We start from the raw sequence: 19,524 nt of genomic DNA, 5'->3' as shown, positions 1-19,524 counted from the left end.
GGGTCACGTAGTGGATAGATCACGGGCCCGGGAGTCAGAAGGTTATGAGTTCTAATCCCGGCTCCACCAATGGTCCGTTGCGTGACTCTGGGCAAGTCACTTCACTTCTCTAGGCCTCAGTTACCTTATCTGTAAGAGGGAGATTGAGACTGTGAGCCCCACGTGGGACAGGGACCGTGTCCAACCCGATTTGCTTGTATTCACCCCAGCGCTTAGTACAGTGCCCGGCACATAGTAAGTGCTTAACAGATACCATAATTATTATTATTAATCATTATTACCTGAGTGAATGAAGGAAGTCTGGCTTTAGTATCTGGGAGGATGGTGTGCAACTAAGTAGGAGCGCTCTCTAAAATACAGCCAAGCCAAACTTGAGTGTTCTCCTTGACAGTGGGGGTTTTCTGTGGCAGGGAAAAACTTAGAGAAAAGCTCACATCCTGTCAAAAGGTTGACAGGAAGGAGAAGGAAATCAAAATGTGAGAGTGGAAGAAAAGGGTTGATTTTATTTCTGTAATGATGAATGAGGCTCCCACTGAAGGACAGATGAGTCTCTATCCTGAGACAGAGCGTGTTGCTATAATTTAGCCATTACGGAAGGGGATTTTTTAGGGTCACCAAATGCAATCTACATAAGTAAAGCCCAGAAACCTACCTCCCCTCTTTTTCCAGCTCTTTTTCTCCCCGTCTCTGCCTCCTCTTGTGTCTGACTTCTGGCTTCCCCGATCCCATTTCCTTCCCATCCATCAATTTTGCATTTACCTCCTTTGTCCCCCAGCCTGCCAGGAGCCAGTCAATCAATCAGTGATATTCATTGATCGTTTACTGCATGCAGAGCACTGTACTGTGCGCTTGGGAGAGTATAGTGCAACAGAGTTGTTAGACACATTCCCTACCCACAACAAGTTTACAGTCTAGAGGCTATAGAGTAAATAAAGAATGTGAAATAAAATGCCGGGCATGTAAAAAACTTGCCGATATTTGTAATTAAAGTTTATTTTAATAAAGCGTATTTCATGTTGGGAGTCTCATGGTCCAAACTTTTTATGCTTTCATTACGGTGGGGTCTTTGCAAGTTTCCGGACTAAGCTGATCATTCACTTTCCTAGATTACACCCTGTGCCCCGCCCAAGCTCACTTTCGACTTTACTGCCTCTGGCCCCTTCAATCAGTGGTAGTCATTGAGCACTTACTGTGTGCAGACCCCTTGCTTTCTCCATCTCCCCCGCCCCTCCTGGCCTGGAACTCCCTTCCCTTTGACATCCGTCAGGCCACGGCGATCCCCGTCTTCCAAGACCTAGAAGCTCGCTTCTTCCAGGAAGCCTTCCGTGATTAATTCCCACTACCCTCAATCTGTCACTTGTTTTAGCAGTGCGCCAAACCTTAGCGCTTATGTTTATTTTTACCTGCCTTAGTACAAATGTATCTACTCCCATCCTCATCACTCTTGTATTAAATCGGTGTTTAGACAGATATTTTTTGCATCTACCTATCTTCCCCGTTAGATTGGGTCCGTGTCTGTTGCTTGTATTGTACTCTCCCAAGCACTCCAGTAAGGCTGTGATTGTGCTTCTTATTTTTGTTGTTCACACTCCCCCAAGCATTTTGTACAGTGCTCTGCAAGGACCAGGGATTAACTCAAAATATAACTTTAGGGGAATTGGGGTTTGGCATAGGATTCATCAGAGAGGGGGCTGGGGGAGAGCGGGAGAAACTATTTTGGGGGCCCTCTCTCTTTGATTCCAGAGTTCTCAAAGCAGTTTTCAAATGTTAATTCAGGTGGGAGCACGCCTTTTGAGACCCAGACGAAATATGTGAAAACTGAATTTTGGGCCTTTCACCAGGAAGCTTCATTTTGAAAATTGAAACTGAGGCTTGCTGATCTTATGCTCCAAACAGAGGCCCCCGGTCTTGTATCTGAGCATAAAAGCTGAGCGGTATAGTGCTTAGTACAGCATGCCGCACCTAGTGGATGCTCAATCAATACTAATATTAGTATTACTATAAGAGCACTACTACTAGCGGTATACATTTAAAGCATCTAAAAATCACATAATAATAATTTTGATATTTGTTAAGCGCTTACTATGTACTATGTACTATGCACTTTTCTAAGCGCTGGGTAGATATGAGGTAATCAGGTTGTTCATTCAGTTGTATTTATTGAGCGCTTACTGTGTGCAGAGTACTGTACTAAGCACTTGGAAAATACAATTCAGTGATAGAGACAATCCCTGCCCATAACAGGCTTACAGTCTAGTAGGGGGGAGACAGACATCGAAACAAGTAAATAGGCATCAGTAGCAACAACATAAATAAATACAATTATAGACACATATACATCAAAACAAGTAAACAGGCATTAATATAAATAAATAGAATTATAGATGTCCCACGTGGGGCTCACAGTCTTAATCCCCATTTTCCAGATGAAGTAACTAAACTGCTTTCAGGCTAATTGTGATTTCTGTACTTATTTGGCAACTTGCAGAAATGGGGTGGTAAAGGTGAGGACGTGGAGGCCGCCCTTTGACCTGATTCTGGCTGTTAGGCTTCATGAGAAAGGACCCTCCAGAGGATCCAGTTTGGAACTCCATTTAATTCACTGCAAGGAGTTGGCTAGTTTAAAGTAGAAAAGAGGGGCTGGGAAAGAGCAAGCAGTGGTGAATGGCCCACACTGATTTTCTTTGTTATTGCAGGACCGATTCGGAAATATATGAAGATGCGGTGGAACTCCAGCAGTTCTTTATTAAAATTCGAGATGAACTCTGCAAGAACGGAGAAATCCTTCTCTCTCCAGCACTCAGTTACACAACGAAACATCTTCATAATGATGTGGAGAAAGAGAAAAAGGAAAAATTACCAAAAGAAATAGAGGAAGATAAACTGAAACGTGAGGAGGAGAAAAGAGGTAATTTTGTTTTAATGATAATAATAAAAAATAATCATGGTATTTAAGCGCTTACTATGTGCCAAGCATTGTACTGAGTGCTGGCTAGGTGCAAGGTCATCAGGTCCCACAGGGGCTCCCCAGTCTAAGTAGGAGGGAGAACAGGTATTGAATTCCAGTTTTGCAGATGAGGGAACTGAGGCACAGAGGAAGTGAAGTGACTTGCCCAAGACCACACAGCGGACAAGTGGCAAAGTCAGGATTAGAACCCAGGTCCTCTGACTCCCGGGCCCATGCTCTTTCCACTAGACCACGCTTCTTGATTTTGCAAGACAGAGAAGTCACACGCTGCTCCTCAGTTGGTCTCATCATTAGACCAGTGATGATAGGGATAGAAAATGAAACATCTGGTACGTATGCAGATTAGGCATAGAAGGAGCCAAGAGTGGCACACATAATTGAAATCCACAGGAAATTAACTTTAGCCATTAGTTTTAGCCCCCTCATCACCGAGTCTGTTATTTGAGCTATTAACAAGTAGCAAAAGCCATTTGGACTTTGCCTCCTCTCCCTTCCTCACCACTGGTGGAGTTGCTAATGAGCAGTGAAAATGCCAAAAAAGAGGGTTTTAGCTAATCCACTCAATAATTGAGTTTGTAGCATCCGAAAATATTGGGCTACAACTCACTGGGCCTCCTTTTTCCTTATCTCTCTTCCTCCTGAACCTGAAACTCCCTAACCCCTTTCACCGCGCCGACGACAGACCATGAGCTCACTGTGGGCAGGGAACGTCTCTACCAACTCTGTTGGATCGTACTCTTCCAAGTGCTTAGTACAGCGCCCTGCACGCATAAGCAGCTCGTTATGGGCAGGGCATGTGTCTGCTAATTCTCTCGTACTCTCCCAAGCACTTAGTGCAGTATTCTGCACATAATAAGCACTTAAATACCATTGTTGATGCTCTCCCTGTCGTCAGAGCCCTTCGGAAATCACATCTCTTCCAGGAGACCTTCCCTGATTCATCTCTCATCTCTTTCCCTCCAGGCCCCTCCCCACAAAATACCGGCTAAGCCACTTGTCTGCTGCGGGACCTCGGGCAAGTCACTTCACTTCTCCGGGCCTCAGTTACCTCATCCATAAAATGAGAACTAAGGCTGTGAGCCTTATATGGGACAGGGACTGTGTCCAACCTAATTAACTTGTATCTACCCCGGTACCTTAGTACAGTGCCTGGCACAGAGTAAGCGCTTGACTAATACCATTTTAAAAAAAGACAAGATCGTGAACCTAGTTCTGGAACATAGTCAGTCTCTTAACATCAAGGCTGTGCTCACCTTAACGCAACCACAGTAAGGAGAATAAGCGCCAGCAGGCTACCCATTCGGCTGCTGTCTGGAGAGCTGAAATTGGGAAACCCAAAGCCAGGAGGGCAGAGGAAGCGTTTTAAGGACAGGGTAAAACCAAGCCTCGGACAGTGCTGTAGTAATCATGTCTCCTCCTCTCCGTGCCGAAATTAGAAGCCGAAAAAAGCGAAGACACTTCTGGAGGAGCGGGTCTGTCGGCATTACAGCGCACATACAGCCAGGACTGCAGTTTTAAGAATAGCATGTACCACGTTGGGGACTACGTCTACGTGGAACCCGCGGAGGCCAACCTGCAACCTCACATAGTCTGTATCGAGAGACTCTGGGAAGATTCTACCGGTAAGTCCATTCGAGAACACCCCCCCCGGCAGGTATTACGTGCGATGTTCCCTTTTTCTTTCCAGGGAGGAAGTCCCTTGCGGGTGAATTTGGAGAGGAGCCCCGCAAGCTTGGGCCGCGAAGATGACAGCGGCTACCAAGGCAGCCACCCGTCTGCTAGGGTGTGGGAAGCAGCGTGGCCTAGTGGATGGAGCACGGGCCTGGGAGTCAGAAGGACCTGAGTTCTAATCCCATTCCTTTCTGCTGTGTGACCTTGGGCGAGTCACTTTATCTCTCTGGGCCTCAGTTCCCTCATCTATAAAATGGGGATTACAGCTGTGACTCCCATAGGGGACATGGACTGTGTCCAACCTGATTACCTTGTATTTACCCCACGCTTAGTACAGTGCCTGGCACAGAATAAGCGCTAAACAAATACAGGTTAAAAAAAACCCAAAAATGTAGATGCCGGGCTTGTAACAAAGCAAATTAAAATGCAGTGTACATTTATGATGGTTCTTCTGCTTATTCGTAGGTGAAAAATGGTTGTACGGATGCTGGTTTTATCGACCAAATGAAACATTCCACCTTGCTACACGAAAATTTCTGGAAAAAGAAGTTTTTAAGAGTGACTATTACAATAAGGTTCCGGTTAGCAAAATTCTAGGCAAATGTGTGGTCATGTTTGTTAAGGTGAGAGACTGGTTGTCAAAAAGTTTGCTCTTTACAAGAAAACTGAATCTTCTAAACCTCAAGAAAGTATTAACTTCATTGTCTTAGTGATTGCTGGCTGAGAGTACTTTTCTAATAATGATGGTATTTGAGCGCTTACCATTTGCAGAGCACCGTACTAAGCGCATGGGAGAGTATAAAACAGAGTTGGTAGGTAGGATCCCTGCCCACAGGGAGCTGACAGACACAAAATAAAGTATGGATATGTACATAAGTGCAGTGGGACTGAGGGTGGGGTGAATATCAAGTCCTTAGAGATTGCAGATCCAAGTACATAGGTGATGCAGAAGGGAGGGGGAGATGGGGAAATGAGGGCTTAGTTGGGGAAGGCGTCTTGAAGGAGCTGTGATTTTAATAAGTCTGAAGGTGGGGAGAATCATCGGCTGTCATACGTGAAGGGGAGGAAGTTCCATTTCAGAGGAAGGATGTAAGCAAGGGATTGGTGGTGAGATAGACGATCAACGTACAGCGAGTAGGTTGACGTAAGAGGAGGGAAGTGTTCGCCCGGGATTGTAGTGGGAAATCAGTGAGGTAAGGTGGGGGGGGGGAGAAAGGGGGGAGCCGATAGTAAAGATTTTCAGTTTGATGCGGGGGTGGACCCCTCGAGATTCTTGAGTGGGGAGACGTGGACTGAACCGGATTTTTAGAAAAATAATCTGGCCATCAGAGTGAAGTATAGACTGGAGTTGGGAGAGACAGGAATAAGGGAGGTCAGTGAGGAGGCTGATACAAGAGCCAGAGTGGGCTATGATAACTGCTTGGATCAGAGCAGTAGCAGTATGGAGAGGAAGGGACGTGTTTTAGCAATGTTGTGAAGGTAAAACCGACATGATTTGGTGACAGATTGAATGTGTGGGTTGAATGAGAGAGATGTCTCAAGGATAATGCCAAGGTTATGGGCTTGTGAAACAGGGAGGATAATGGTGTTGTCTGAAGTGATAGGGGAGGACCAGATCTTGGGGTGGGAAAATGAGGAGTTCTGTTTCGGATGTGTTATGTTTGAGGTGTCAGCAGAATATTTAAGTAGAAATGTCCCAAAGGCAGGAGGAAATACAAGACAGCGGAGAAGGAGAAAGTTCAGGGTTGGAGAGGTAGATTTGAAAATCATCCACTAAGAGATGGTAGTTGAAGAATAGAAAGGGACCCCAAACTGAGCCTTGAGGGACTTCCATTATTAGAGGGTGGGAAGCAAAGGAGGAGACTGCAAAAGAGACCTAGAAGGAGTGGTCGGAGAGATTGGAGGAGAACCAGGAGAGGACAGTGTCAGTGAAACCAAGGTTAGATAATGTTTCCAGGAGAAAGGGGTGGCCCACAGTGTCAAAGGTAGCTGAGAGCTCAAGGAGAATTAGGATGGAGTAGAGGCCTTTGGATGGGTGGCTTAGAGAAAGCAGTGTTTTGGGGAGTGAAGGAGGCAGAAGCCAAATTGGAGGGGGTCAAGAAGAGAATTGGAGGAGAGGAAGTGGAGATAACGAGTGTAAATTGCTCGCTCGAGGAGTTTGAAGAGGAATGGTGGGAGGGAGATGGGACGGTAACTGGAGGGAACCGTGGGGTTAAAAGAGGGGTTTTTTTAAGGGTAGGGTAGACCTGAGCATGTTTGAAAGCAGTGGGGAAGAAGCCATTGGAGAATGAGCAGTTGAAGATAGCAGTTAGAGAGGGAAGAAGGGAGGTGTCAGGTGTTTTGATAAGGTGTGAAGGGATGGTGTTGGAGGCTCGAGTGGAGAGAGTGGATTTTTGAGAAGAGGTGGGGGATCGCCTCTTGAGCTACTGCTGGGAAATATGGGAGAGTAGAAAAGGATGGAGGGACTGGAGAGGTGCGGAGGGGGTTTTAGGGAGATCGTGCCTGATAGTTTCGATTTTATCAATCACATGTGGCCAGGTTATTGGGAGCAAATGATTGGGAGGAGAGCGGGGACAGGGTTTGAGGGGGGGTGTTAAATATTTGAAACAACCGGCAAGAGCAATGGACACTGCATCATTCAGTCATATCAGGACAAGGGAGTTAATAAGGATGGAGAAATAATGTTGCTGAGTGGAGGAGGGGGCAGAGTTAAAGCAGGCAAGGATGAATTTGAGAATCAGCCTGATGGGATTTCTGCCGGCAGCGCTCTGCAGCTCATTTACAGGAGCAAAGGAAGCGGATTGTGGAGGTGATCCAGAGCTGTGGGGTAATGTTAAAAAGTCTCCAGAGGGATGGGGAAGGAGGGCGTTGAGTTTAGCAGAGAGGGCGGTGTCGAGGTGGTCAGATCCAAGTGCATGAGCGACACAAGAGGGAGTAGGGGAAATGAAGACTTGGTCAGGGAAGTTCTCTTGCATGAGGTGTGATTTTTAGTAAGGCTTTGAAGGTGGAGAGTGTGGTGGTCTTATCACACCTGAAGAGGGAGGGAGTTCCAGGTCAGTAGGAGGAGGTGGGCAAGGGGGTGGAGGCGAGATAGTAAAGATCAAAGTACAGTGATTATGTTGATGATAGAGCAAAGTGTGCAGGCTGGGTTGTAGTAGGAAATCAGAAAGTTGTGTGGGTGGGGATGTGGCGCTGGACGCTGATTGAGTGCTTTAACAGCTCTTGGTAAGAAATTTAATGCAGAGGTGGATAGGCAACCACTGGAGATTCTGGAGGAGTGGGGAGATGTGGACTGATTATTTTTTTTTTTAGGAACCCACATTAAAGGAGGACATAGGAATGTTAATTTGCTATCTGCCCTCCCCTCTGCATCACCTATGCATTTGGCTGTGCCCTTTAGCACTCTGATCCTCACCCCAGCCCCCCAGTACTCATGTAAATATTCTGATTCTCTATTTTCCTTATCCCTAATCTATTTTAACACCTGTCTCCCCCTGTAGACCCTGAACTCCTTGTGGGCAGGGATCACATCTACCAGTTCTGTCATATTGTACTTTCCCAAGTGCTTGGTACAGTGCTCTGCACACAGTAAGTGCTCAGTATATACCATTGATTGATTTGCTTATAGTTATAAACTTAAAAAAAGTTTTACTATTAAACATCACTTTTCAAGAATGTTTACACAATTAAGTGCCTTGTTCATAGAAAACTTATGCTAATCTTTATTTTTTTGTTCCTTTAAGAAGTCTCGTGTACAAACTACGGCCAAATCTTTCTCCCTGTTGGAAGACTTGCCAGAAAATGAGTCTAATCTTCTTGTTTTGTTTTTCCCACTAAACAGGAATACTTTAAGTTATGCCCAGAAACCTTCAGAGATGAAGACGTTTACGTCTGTGAGTCACGGTATTCTGCCAAGACAAAATCCTTTAAAAAGATTAAGCTGTGGACTATGCCTATCAGCTCGGTCCGATTCGTGCCCCGGGAAGTGCCCCTGCCAGTGGTTCGGGTTGCCTCGGTGTTCGCAAATGCAGACAAGGTGGACGATGAGAAGCACAATGAAATCTCCGAGGACAACAAAATGGGAGACACTTTGCTTAACCTGGAAAAGGTAGGTGGGAGATGAGACATTGACAGCCTCTCAAGATTCATACAGTTAATACTTTGCCATTTGCGACACCAATAAAAATAAGGGAAATGACTTTAAAAAAAAGTTTAAAAGGAAAAAATTGAGATTCACTGAAAGAAATGTCTTTGGTTTTGAAATAGGCGGGGCTGGGCGGCTACAGATCTCAATGAAAGATAGAATGGACCCCTTTCTCTTGGAAACGTTAGCTAAGCTTGGCTTCGCTGACACTGCTGCGCTCTCTTGGTTCTCCTCCTATCTCTTTGGCCGCTCATTCTCAGTCAGTTTCACAGGCTCCGCTGACAGCGGGAGTCCCTTCAAGGCTCTGAATCCCCTTCTATTTTCCGTCTGCACCCGCTCCCTTGTAGAGCTCATTCACTCCCATGGCTTCATCTACCATTTCTAGGCAAGCGAGTCTCAAATCTACCTCTCCAGCCCTGACCTTTCTCCTCTGCAGTCTCATATTTATTTTCTCCTGCCTGCAGGACATCTCTACTTGGATTTCCTGCCGGCACCTCCAGCTAAATATGTCCAAAACAGAACTCCTCATCTTTCCACCCAAGCCCTGCCCTCCCCATGTCTTTCCCATTACTATAGACAACACCACTATCCTCCCTCATCTCACAAGCCCATAACCTTGATGCTGTCCTCGACTCATCTCTCTCATACAATGGCCAAGTACTTCAGCATAACTTTTCCTAAGAGCAAAGTTGCACAGGGGCACAACCCCTGCAATATGAGAGAGCTGGGTGTGCTAGTGTTTAGAGAAGTCGCATGGCTTAGGGGAAGGAGCATAGGCCTGGGAGTCAGAGGACCTGAGTTCTAATCCCCACTCTGCCACTTATCTGCTGTATGGCCTTGGGCAAGTCACTTAACCTCTCCGGGCTTCAGTTCCCTCATCTCCGAAATGGGGATTCAGTACCTGTTCTCCTTCCTTCTTTATGATCTTGCCCGAAAAGATGCAGTGTCTGCATCGTGATATTGCAGAACAAGTTGGCACTTGAGCAACCAGTGATGAGAGACTAAATGCCACCCTACAGAGGCTTTATCAGTAGAGAATGTCTACTGACTCATGCCCTACCACGCCCTCATTTGTGGATGAGGAAGACATCTGCAGAAATGGCAGAATCCCTCAGTGTTCTTCTGCAAAGAGTAATAATAATAATGATGGTATTTGTTAAGAGCTTACTGTGTACCAAGCACTGTTCTAAGCACCGGGGTAGATACAAGGTAATCAGGTTATCCCACTCGGGGCTCACAGTCTTAATCCCCATTTTACGGATGAGGAAACTAAGGCACAGAGAAGTGAAGTGGCTTACCCAAGGTCACACAGCAGACAAGTGGTGGAGGCAGGATTAGAACTCCCATCCTCTAACTCCCAAGATCCTGCTCTATCCACTGAGCCACGCTCCTTCTCACTAAGCCACACACTGCTTCTCAAATACAGCCATGAAGCAGAAATCTCCCTCCATGTGCACACTGTAGAAAGAACTGTTGGCCATACGTCCTCGCTCATGGAGAAAGTTCACTGTCTGTAGCTTTGCCTCTGACCCCGAAGGGCAACTAAAACAATTTGTCACCCACAAAATTTCCACGAGTTGGCTAGTACGTGTTAGCATATTTGAAGCTGGTTTCAAACAGAAAAGCAATCTCAACTGTGGCTCGTTGATGTCGTAGTACAGCTTTTTTTAAAAGCAGTTGCAACTGCCGCTTGAATGAGACTCCCCAGGGAAAGAAAGTTTTAGACAAACATTAAATGGCTTATGTAGGCAAAACACAAGATGTGCAATGCTATTATTGGATAAGTCCCATGATCCATCCAGCCCAGGAATGGGCCTCTGTCGGTGGCAAAAGAAACCAAGTCATGGTTACCTTTCTTCTCATCTCTCTTCGTAGTTTGGTGCGGACTCTCTGAAATTAATAAAGAATGAACCTAATTTCTGGTTGATAACTCATCTATGCGGAGGACTCTCAAATCTACGTCCCTAGCCAAGGCCTTTTTCCTTCTCTTCAATCTCACCTTTCCTCCTGCCTCCAAGATACCTCATTCATTCATTCAATTGTATTTATTGAGTGCTTACTGTGTGCACAGCACGTGGGACAACCTGATTCCCCTATGTCTACCCCAGCGCTTAGAACAGTGCTCGGCACATAGTAAGCGCTTAACAAATACCAACATTATTATTATTATTATTACTATGTGGGAAAGTACAATCAACAAACACATTCCCTGCCCACAACGAGCTTATAGTCTAGCGCTTAGAGTGTGGGGGTCCTGCTGGCACCTCAAACTCAATATGTATTAAACTGAACTTCTCATTTTCCCTTCCAAATCCTCTCCTCCACCTCTCTTTCCAATAGACACCACCACCATCCCCCTCAGTGTCTCAAGCCCACAACCTCAACTCCTTCCGCTCTTTTAACACACATATTCAGTTTGTCACCAGACGCCATCAGTTTTCCCTCCACAGCATTTTCCAAATCCTCCCTTTTCTCTCCCTCCAAATGGCCACCACACTGGGCCAGACACTTGTCATATCCTACCTTAAACACGTGGTGGGCAGGGAATGTGTCTACCAACTCTTGTTGAGTTGTACTCTCCCAAGTGCATAGTACAATGCTTGGCACACAGTAAGTGCTCAATAAATACCGTTAATTGATTGACTGATCCCTCCTCCCCAATCACTGCCTCCAGTCTGTCCCCTCTTCATTCTATACTTCACGTGCACCGTGCTTACGTAGCGATGGATACCTAAGGAAAGACAGAAAAGATTTTTAAAAAGACGACAGCAATAAATACATAAAGAGGTACAGAAAATGAGTTTCAGGCGCCTCACTGCACTGGCCCTTTGCCCCCCAACATTTTAACTTCTGAGAGGGAAAACTGCCATTTTGATCTGCCTGGAGAAAGGCAGGATGAGAGCCCTAGATGAGGGGGATTAGGGATGGTGAGCCTCAGCACTCTGTCAGAGGAGCAGCCAAGCCCACAAGTGGCCACTTCAGTTTTCTCCTCATGGCCCTGTGGCAAGGCAGCATAGGAACCCATATGGTGAGTGGTGGACTCTCCAGTGTGTGGCGGGATGATCACTGGTCACTCACATTGTTGAAGCAGCGTGGCCTAGTGGAAAGAGCACAGGCCTGGGAGTCAGAGGCCCTGGGTTCTAATGCCGGCGCTGTCAATTGCTTGCTGTGTGACCTTGGACAAGTCACTAAACTTCCCTGTGCCTCAGTCTCCTCAGCTGTCAAAGGGGGATTAAATAACCTGTTCTTCTTGCTTAGATTGTGAGCCTTATGTGGAGCAGGGATTGTGTCCAGCCTGATTAACTTGTATCTGCTCCACCGCTTAGAGCAGTGATTGAAACAAAGGAAGCCCTTAACAAATACCAGAGTAATAATGTGAGAGGAGGAAGTCTGGGCATCAACGCTGCCACTGCCAGGATGAGGCAGGATAGGTGCCCCACATGGTGTCGGGGGTGATTAGTGGGCCTTGGGCAAGTCACTTCACTTCTCTCTACCTCAGTTACCTCATCTGTAAAATGGGAATTAAGACTGTGAGCCCTGTGAGGGACTGTTCAGCCCAATTTTCTGCATCTACCTCGGCAGTTAGTACAGTGCCTGGCACAGAGTGAGCACTTAACAAATACAATTCTTATTAATGTTATTATTAGAAGAGCTGCCGGGGCTCCACCCTGCTAATGCTTCTTCTCTGAGCCAAGCAGGAATCAGGCAGGATGCAGGGACATCCCTCTTAGCTTCGTCTTCCTACAAAAAAAAGGAATTCATCGTAAAGAGAAGTGACACTTCAAGCTTTTATGCATCATCGCCAGTGACCCCAAATCAAGTACGGCAAGAAAGTTTCACCATGCACTACTGGCCAAGTGACACCACCTTGCCTAAAAGGAAAATGGGTGTCCGAGCTGGCCCAATGCTATCAGTCGCAAGACAGTTCTTATTTGCGGCGGATGATGGTTTCTTTAAATCCGTGATCCCAGGAAAGGCACTTTGCTTTCGCCTCCCCTCGGGCATTTCTCCTTGTTGTCGGCTGCCCTTCTTACAGAAGAGTTCAATTGTGTGTTTTTAATTAGGAGAAGGAAGATGTTCCAGTGGAGATGTCCAACGGTGAACCTGGCTGCCACTACTTCGAGCAGCTCCGTTACAATGACATGTGGTTGAAGGTCGGGGACTGTGTTTTCATCAAGTCCCATGGCTTGGTGCGGCCTCGAGTGGGCAGGTTGGTAGTGATTTTTAAAATTTTGCACCTCTAATGGTGAAATGGGTAACAGAGGATGCAGAAGCTTGTCTACTCTCATAGGTAACCTGTATAAAAATGTAAAAATAACAGTGATTCAGGAAGAGAGTAGCTCTGCAAGGTGGAGTTAGAGGAATGGTTATCGAATGTAACACATTTAGCTGTGCAGAGAGTATCTGCTAGCCCTGTATACTTGGAATCTCACGAGTCAAAATTTGAGGGCCCTTCAGTGGCCCAACGGCATTTTTCTGTTTTACTTTTGGTCAGATCTGGCTGCATGGATCCGATAGGGTGTCTTACACATACATACATTGGTGTTCCTGGGCTGGAATATGACATTCCAAAGAGTCCTCATTGATTTCCACATATGCATCATGCATTTTGCGTGCTGTATGCCACCCTATAGCTATCTCACATATTGGAAGGGCCTCAGTCCTTCTCCATAGCTCCATCGCAGCATGGCTCACCTTTCTGTTGCTTGGCTGGGTCAAAACCTACGCAGGATCTTACAATTCATTCAGTTCATTCAGTCTTATTTATTGAGCGCTGACTGTGTGCAAAGCACCGTACTAAGCGCTTGGGAGAGTACAGTACAACAACAAACACATTCCCAGTCCATAACGAGCTCACTTGTTCCCTGGAATATTACAATATACGTGTATCTGTGTTAAGGCAGATGAGCTGGGGCAGAGAAGGCAAGAGCAGGGAAAAAATATAGCAATATAATTTTAGAGGGGTTTTGCCTGTGCCCCCCCACCCCACCCCCAAAATTAAACTATTTTGGAAGGGATTTTTGGCTTTGACCAAATCTCTGATTTTTGCCACAAGCATTTTTTTAAATGGTATTTGTTAAGCCCTTAACTATGTGCCAGGCACTGTTTGATAGTCTTATTCCCTTATCCAAAGCACTTTAGGAGATGTCATCTAGTAAATTGTTATTTTCAACAGATATCAATATCCAGTGCTTTGTTAATCACTCATATGAATTGAGCACTTACTCTGTGCAAAACACTTGTACTAAGCACTTGGGAGCGTACAATATAACAGATTTGGTAGACATGTACTTAGCCCACAAGGAGTTTACAATCTAGAAGGGAAAACAGAGATTAAATTGGAGCTATGTATATAAGTGCTGTGGGGCTGAGGGTGGGGTGACTAAACAGAACAAATGAGAAGGGAGAAGGAGTAGGGTAAATGAGGGCTTAATCAGGGAAGGCATCTTGGAGGAGATGTGCTTTTAATAAGGCTTTAAATAAATACCAATAAATGGTATTTGAGCACCTGCTGAATGCAGAGCATTGATCTAATGAGTTGGGAGAGTATACGGGAAAGCTTTAGCTCGGTTCTCTAAAATTGGCTCACATCTGACCTCTACCTTATTGGAACGTTCTCTTTGTAGAATTGAAAAGGTCTGGGTTCGGGATGGAGCAGCATATTTCTTTGGCCCAATCTTCATTCACCCTGAAGAAACTGAACATGAGCCAACTAAAATGTTCTACAAGAAAGAAGTATTTCTAAGTAACTTGGAAGAAACGTGCCCTATGACCTGTATTCTGGGTAAGTATTTCGCTCTTAATGTCCGTTTGGCGATGAGCTTTTGAGACTAAAGTTCTTTCCTCAGGTCACTTTTATATTGATGTACCAAAAACACACAGATAACTAAGTCCCTTGGTTCCAGGTCTTTCTTGCATTTAGGTTTTCATGCTAGTACTCCCTGTTTTTGTTATACTTAAGCAGCTCTAACATTATTAACTGTTTCTGGCTTTGTCCTTGTTCCAAGTTAGGCACTGGGTTCACTTAGCTTTGGGAGGTTTGTTTTTTGTTGGGTTTTTTTTCCCCACCCAAATAAACAATTTAAAATTGATAATGCCTCCTTATTCACATTTACAAGGAAGGTTTAATTTTTCCCGTTCACCTTTTCAGGAAAGTGCGCCGTACTGTCATTCAAGGACTTCCTGTCCTGCAGGCCAACAGAAATACCAGAAAATGATGTTCTGCTCTGCGAGAGCCGCTATAACGAGAGCGACAAACAGATGAAGAAATTCAAAGGCTTGAAGAGGTTTTCACTCTCTGCAAAAGTAGTAGATGATGAAATTTACTACTTTAGGTAAAATATGAGAAACTTAAATGTTTCTTTCACTCTTAGCAGTAAGGTGGTACCAATCAGTAGTGTTTATTGAGCACTTATTGTGTGCAGAGCACTGTACTAAGCACTTGGAAGAGTACCGCAGAAGTAAAAGACACGGTCCCTGCGCTCAAGGAGCTTCCAATTTAATGGGGGCAACAAGCAGACACAAATTATTTATAAATGGTTGGAGCAAGAGAAAGACCAAAGATACATCTGGAAATATGAAAATGTGGAAAGATAATTAGATGAATAAGTGATAGAGTATGTAAATCAGTTTGTACATATAAGTGCTAATGATGGCTATAACTTACCTAAGTCCTGAGAATGGCTGCCTGTGGGGATGGCATGACCTGAGGTAGTGGAAATGGATCAGGGAATACTTCCTGGGGGAGGTGGGATTTCAGGAGTGTTTCAAAGATTGATAAAGTTGTGGTCTGACAGATTTGAAAAGGGACAGAGTTGTAAGAGGAAGGGATTGAGCAAGGGATGAGCAAGGGATTGGAGCCGGGAGAGACGGGAGCAAGGCACAGTGAAAAAGTAAACTAGGGAGGAACAGAGAGCCTAAATTGGGAAGTAGTGGGTGAAGAGTGCAGATATGGAAAAGGGAGAGAGCTAGTTGAGAGCCATAGGACCAATCAGGAGTTTCTGCCTGATATGGAATGCAGTGAATTGCCATTGGAAACGTGACACGTGGAGAAACATTCTGGATAATGTGCCCAACTGCATTGGGGAGATTAGGGAGAGATGTGGGCTTAGGAAGGCAGATGTGTTTGGCTTTAGACGTGTTAGATACCAGTGGGCTATCCAAGTGGAGAGTCTTGAAAGCAAGAGGAAATGTGAGGTTGAAGAGCAGGTCCAAAGATTGGGTCTAGTGAGGTAGATTGGAGAATCATCTTCCTAGCGGAGGTGGCTGAAGCCATAGGAGTAGGGGACCTCCCCCAGTGCATTGAGTGTAAAGGCAGAGAGTAGAGGACCCAAACTACAGTCTTTTGAGACAACCCAAGTTAAGGGTTACCAAGCAGAAGGAGAACCAGCAGGGAGACTTAGAAAGAGCTGCCAGAGAGGTAGGAGGAGAACCAGGTGAGTACTCTGTCAGTGAAGCCAAGGTCGGATAGTGTTTCCAAAAGAAGGGAGCGGTACATGATGCCAGAGCTAGCGAAATAACCAAGGAGGATTAGGACAGTAGTACCCTTTACACCTGGCTGAGAAGGAAGTCCTTGGAGACTTTGGGTGAGCATGATCTCAGTGGAGTGAAGAGGGCAGAAGCCAGATTGCAGTGAGTCAAGGAGTTGGTGGAGAAGTGAAGATGGGACAAAAGCTGGAGGGTGTGGTGAGAGGCAGAGAAGGCTTTTTTAGTATAGGAGAGACTTGAACCTGTTTGAAGGCAGAGGAGAAGAAAGGGAGAGTGAGAAAGTGAAGATGGTAGTAAGGGAAGGGAGAAGGATTGGAGGAGATATTTTTAAGACGTCAGAGATAGGGTCCCAGGTAGATTTGGAGAGCAAGTTGGCTGTGCCGTAATTAAAATGATTTACCAGTGAAATCACGAGGACATTAAACGAACCAAATATGCCCTGTGAAGCAGCCCATGTTAAATATGGAGTTGGACTAGTGAAAGAAAGCCTAGGGAAAGTGTCATCTATCAGACAGCAGCCAATGCAACCAATTCATTTGCTCCCAAAGTGAAGGTGAAAGAGTTTGGGCTCTGAATCTTTGGTGTCTTGATTAGTAGAAAGCTGCCACGTTCCACATAGATTCAAAAAACCTTTCTCAGTGGGTCTGGAGAAGATGATCTTGGCTTTTGACCAGATTGTCATGTGTGAGACAGCCCTAGGAGAGTGACTCCTGAAGCTTCGAAAGGAAAGAAAAGGAAACAAGATTGTCGTGTCACTGCTGCTTCTGGCTTATCTTGAAGGGGAGGCTCTCTGAGTCACCATTTTGTACAATGGTAGCTGATCATATTCATCACTTTGTCGCTTCTTTTAGAAAACCCATAGTTCCTCAGAAGGAGCCTTCCCCACTGTTGGAGAAGAAGATCCAATTGCTAGAAGCAAAATTTGCTGAGTTAGAAGGGGGCGATGATGATATCGAGGAGATGGGAGAAGAGGAAGGTGAAGTTATTGAAGCTCCCTCTTTGCCTCAGCTTCAGACTCCGCTGTCCAGTGAACTAGACATCATGCCTTATACTCCACCACAGGTAAAGATGACCTGATTCTGGCCACAGACCAGGCAGGAGAAGGCAGACTGGATGATTTTAATCTAGTTGCAAAGAAAAATCCTAATTGTGAGTACGACTCAGTGTTGAAAAGGCTGAGTGAAATTTTAAGCCAACAGACTATCCACAATCTGTTAGTGAGAGTTCTCCAGTGGGAGGCTTTGAGGGCTTCCACAAAGGCACGCTTGCAAGGCAAAGACCAATTTAAAATGAATGTATTTTTAGACCTTTTCAATTTGAGTTTTTTAAAAAAAAAAAAAAAACAACCAAAACCGTCCAAATACTTAAATTTTAGAAACACTTCTCCTTTATCTTGATGAAACACTTGAAGAAACACTAGGAAAAGGTACTTGTGCTGTTACACTTTGGCTTTCTTAGGACCGATTATCTAGTTACGACCCAAGCCTCGTTATCCGTTCCTTGTCTAGCAAACCAACTTCGTGTTTCTGAGGGAAACGTTGGTATCTTTTTCTTACTCCGAAAAACAGTCCAACCCACACCTCACCCACAGTGAGGCAGGGTGAAACAGCCAGAAGCAGGAGAATGCCTGCTGGGACCCTGCCATTGGTGGTGAAAATTTTCCAACGAAAGAACCACCTAGGGCCTTTCGCTCAGTAGACAGGCTCAACAGGAATCCTGAAACTATCTGGCTAACGTGGGCGGCGAGGACCGCGGCGGCCACCCCGGCAAGCATCTGCCGGTCTGGGGGCGTGTGGCGCAGCGTCGCACTAGGCTGCGGTCACCCCGGCCGTTAATGGGTTTCCGCCGTAAATTTCTTGCGGGCACGTCGCAGTGGTCTGCATCCGTGCCCACCGACTCACCTGTTGCACTCCCTGCCCCGGCGGGGACACGACTGGCGGGGACGAGAGAGGGCGAGTGAGGCGCCGCACGAGCCACTGGCTAATAATCGGTTCCTTCGCGCAGGCTCTCGGTCCTACAGCTTTTGTGACTGGACCGATGCCTGTCCATCGTTTACGATGGGAGGCTCCATCATGGTCATTTCAGCCCTTAGACTCCTCTTCCCGAGCCCGAATTAGGTGGGTGCCGTTCCAAAATGCAGTGCTAGCAGACCAGATAAGCAGGAATGTAGGTACTGCATGCTACCCAGAAGACCACCTGTGGTTAAAAGTTATCCCAAGATTATTGCTCAGCCGGAAACTTGGCAGATCCGTAGCATCCTTGCAACCGGGAGCCACAGTCAGTGTTTTGGAGACCAGCAATCTAAGGCAGTTAACCAACTTCAATAACAGTTTATAAAATTGAGAACTTTCTACCTTACAGTCCACTCCTAAGTCTGTGAAAGGCAGCACAAAGAAGGAAGGCTCAAAAAGGAAGATCAATATGAGTGGCTACATCCTGTTTAGCAGTGAAATGAGAGCCGTGATTAAAGCTCAACACCCAGACTACTCTTTTGGCGAGCTCAGCAGGCTTGTAGGAACCGAGTGGAGAAATTTAGAGGCCACCAAGAAAGCAGAATACGAAGGTAAATACGGTGGAGACTTCAGTCACAAATATGTCATCTAACACCTTTCTGAAACCAGGTAGTGAATTTTCATGGCAACGCATTCGAGAATTTTAACTTCCTTTGTCATCAAATCGAGCATTTGCATTTTTAGCTTAAAATATGGACGTATTCAACAGGTTAGAGTCTAACATTGAGTCACCTGGTTACAACACAGCCCATGGCCAAAATCTGATCATTCTTTTCCCAAAATGTACCCAAATAAGAGACTCCAGGCACAAAGTACTTGAAGAGGCAAACTTGCCTTACTTCTTCCTTCAACTCAGAAAACACGATGGACCCTTTAGTGAGGGGCGATTTTTGTGGAAAAAAAAAAGTTTCCAGCTTTATCCTTCGGTGCTTATTTGTTGTCTATTCCTGCACAAGATAGGTGCATGAGAGCCACTGTTATCAGGATTTCTTTGATAAAGCTCAACTTCCTTGATTTTTATCCTCACTTTGTGAAAGTGCACAGGGCAAAAAGTTAGTATTTGGAGAAGAGGACCCAAAAGGAAGAGGCAGAGAGGAAGAACTTGAGAAAAGTCAGTTGAGAAAATGTTGTGTTTTTAAGTTGTGGGTAATGGTTTGGAGGCGATGGAAGTAATATTAATGGGATTGGTTCAGTTTTTGCTCTCGCTTTGCTCAGAGCTTCCGCTTTCCCAACCGGAGTAT

At 45.5% G+C, this 19,524-nt stretch overlaps 1 protein-coding gene across 7 annotated transcripts in view; it reads left to right on the top strand.

The window, feature by feature from the left end:
- The window catches only part of PBRM1 (polybromo 1), a 98,906-nt gene that overhangs the window by 65,632 nt on the left and 13,750 nt on the right, over positions 1–19,524 (top strand). For all 7 annotated transcript variants that reach the window (XM_029051173.2, XM_029051169.2, XM_029051170.2 and 4 more), the window contains 9 exons: positions 2,697–2,908; positions 4,405–4,590; positions 5,105–5,262; positions 8,481–8,747; positions 12,848–12,993; positions 14,411–14,568; positions 14,935–15,118; positions 17,123–17,333; positions 18,633–18,834. In XM_029051173.2, the coding sequence (XP_028907006.1) occupies positions 2,697–2,908; positions 4,405–4,590; positions 5,105–5,262; positions 8,481–8,747; positions 12,848–12,993; positions 14,411–14,568; positions 14,935–15,118; positions 17,123–17,333; positions 18,633–18,834 (1,724 nt within the window). The remainder of the gene's footprint in view (positions 1–2,696; positions 2,909–4,404; positions 4,591–5,104; positions 5,263–8,480; positions 8,748–12,847; positions 12,994–14,410; positions 14,569–14,934; positions 15,119–17,122; positions 17,334–18,632; positions 18,835–19,524) is intronic.

This window comes from Ornithorhynchus anatinus, chromosome X1 (genome assembly GCF_004115215.2).
Source record: "Ornithorhynchus anatinus isolate Pmale09 chromosome X1, mOrnAna1.pri.v4, whole genome shotgun sequence".
Classification (NCBI taxonomy): Eukaryota; Metazoa; Chordata; class Mammalia; order Monotremata; family Ornithorhynchidae; genus Ornithorhynchus; species Ornithorhynchus anatinus.
The sequence above is the reverse complement of the archived record's forward strand: the minus strand, read 5'-3'. Positions and strand labels throughout refer to the sequence as shown.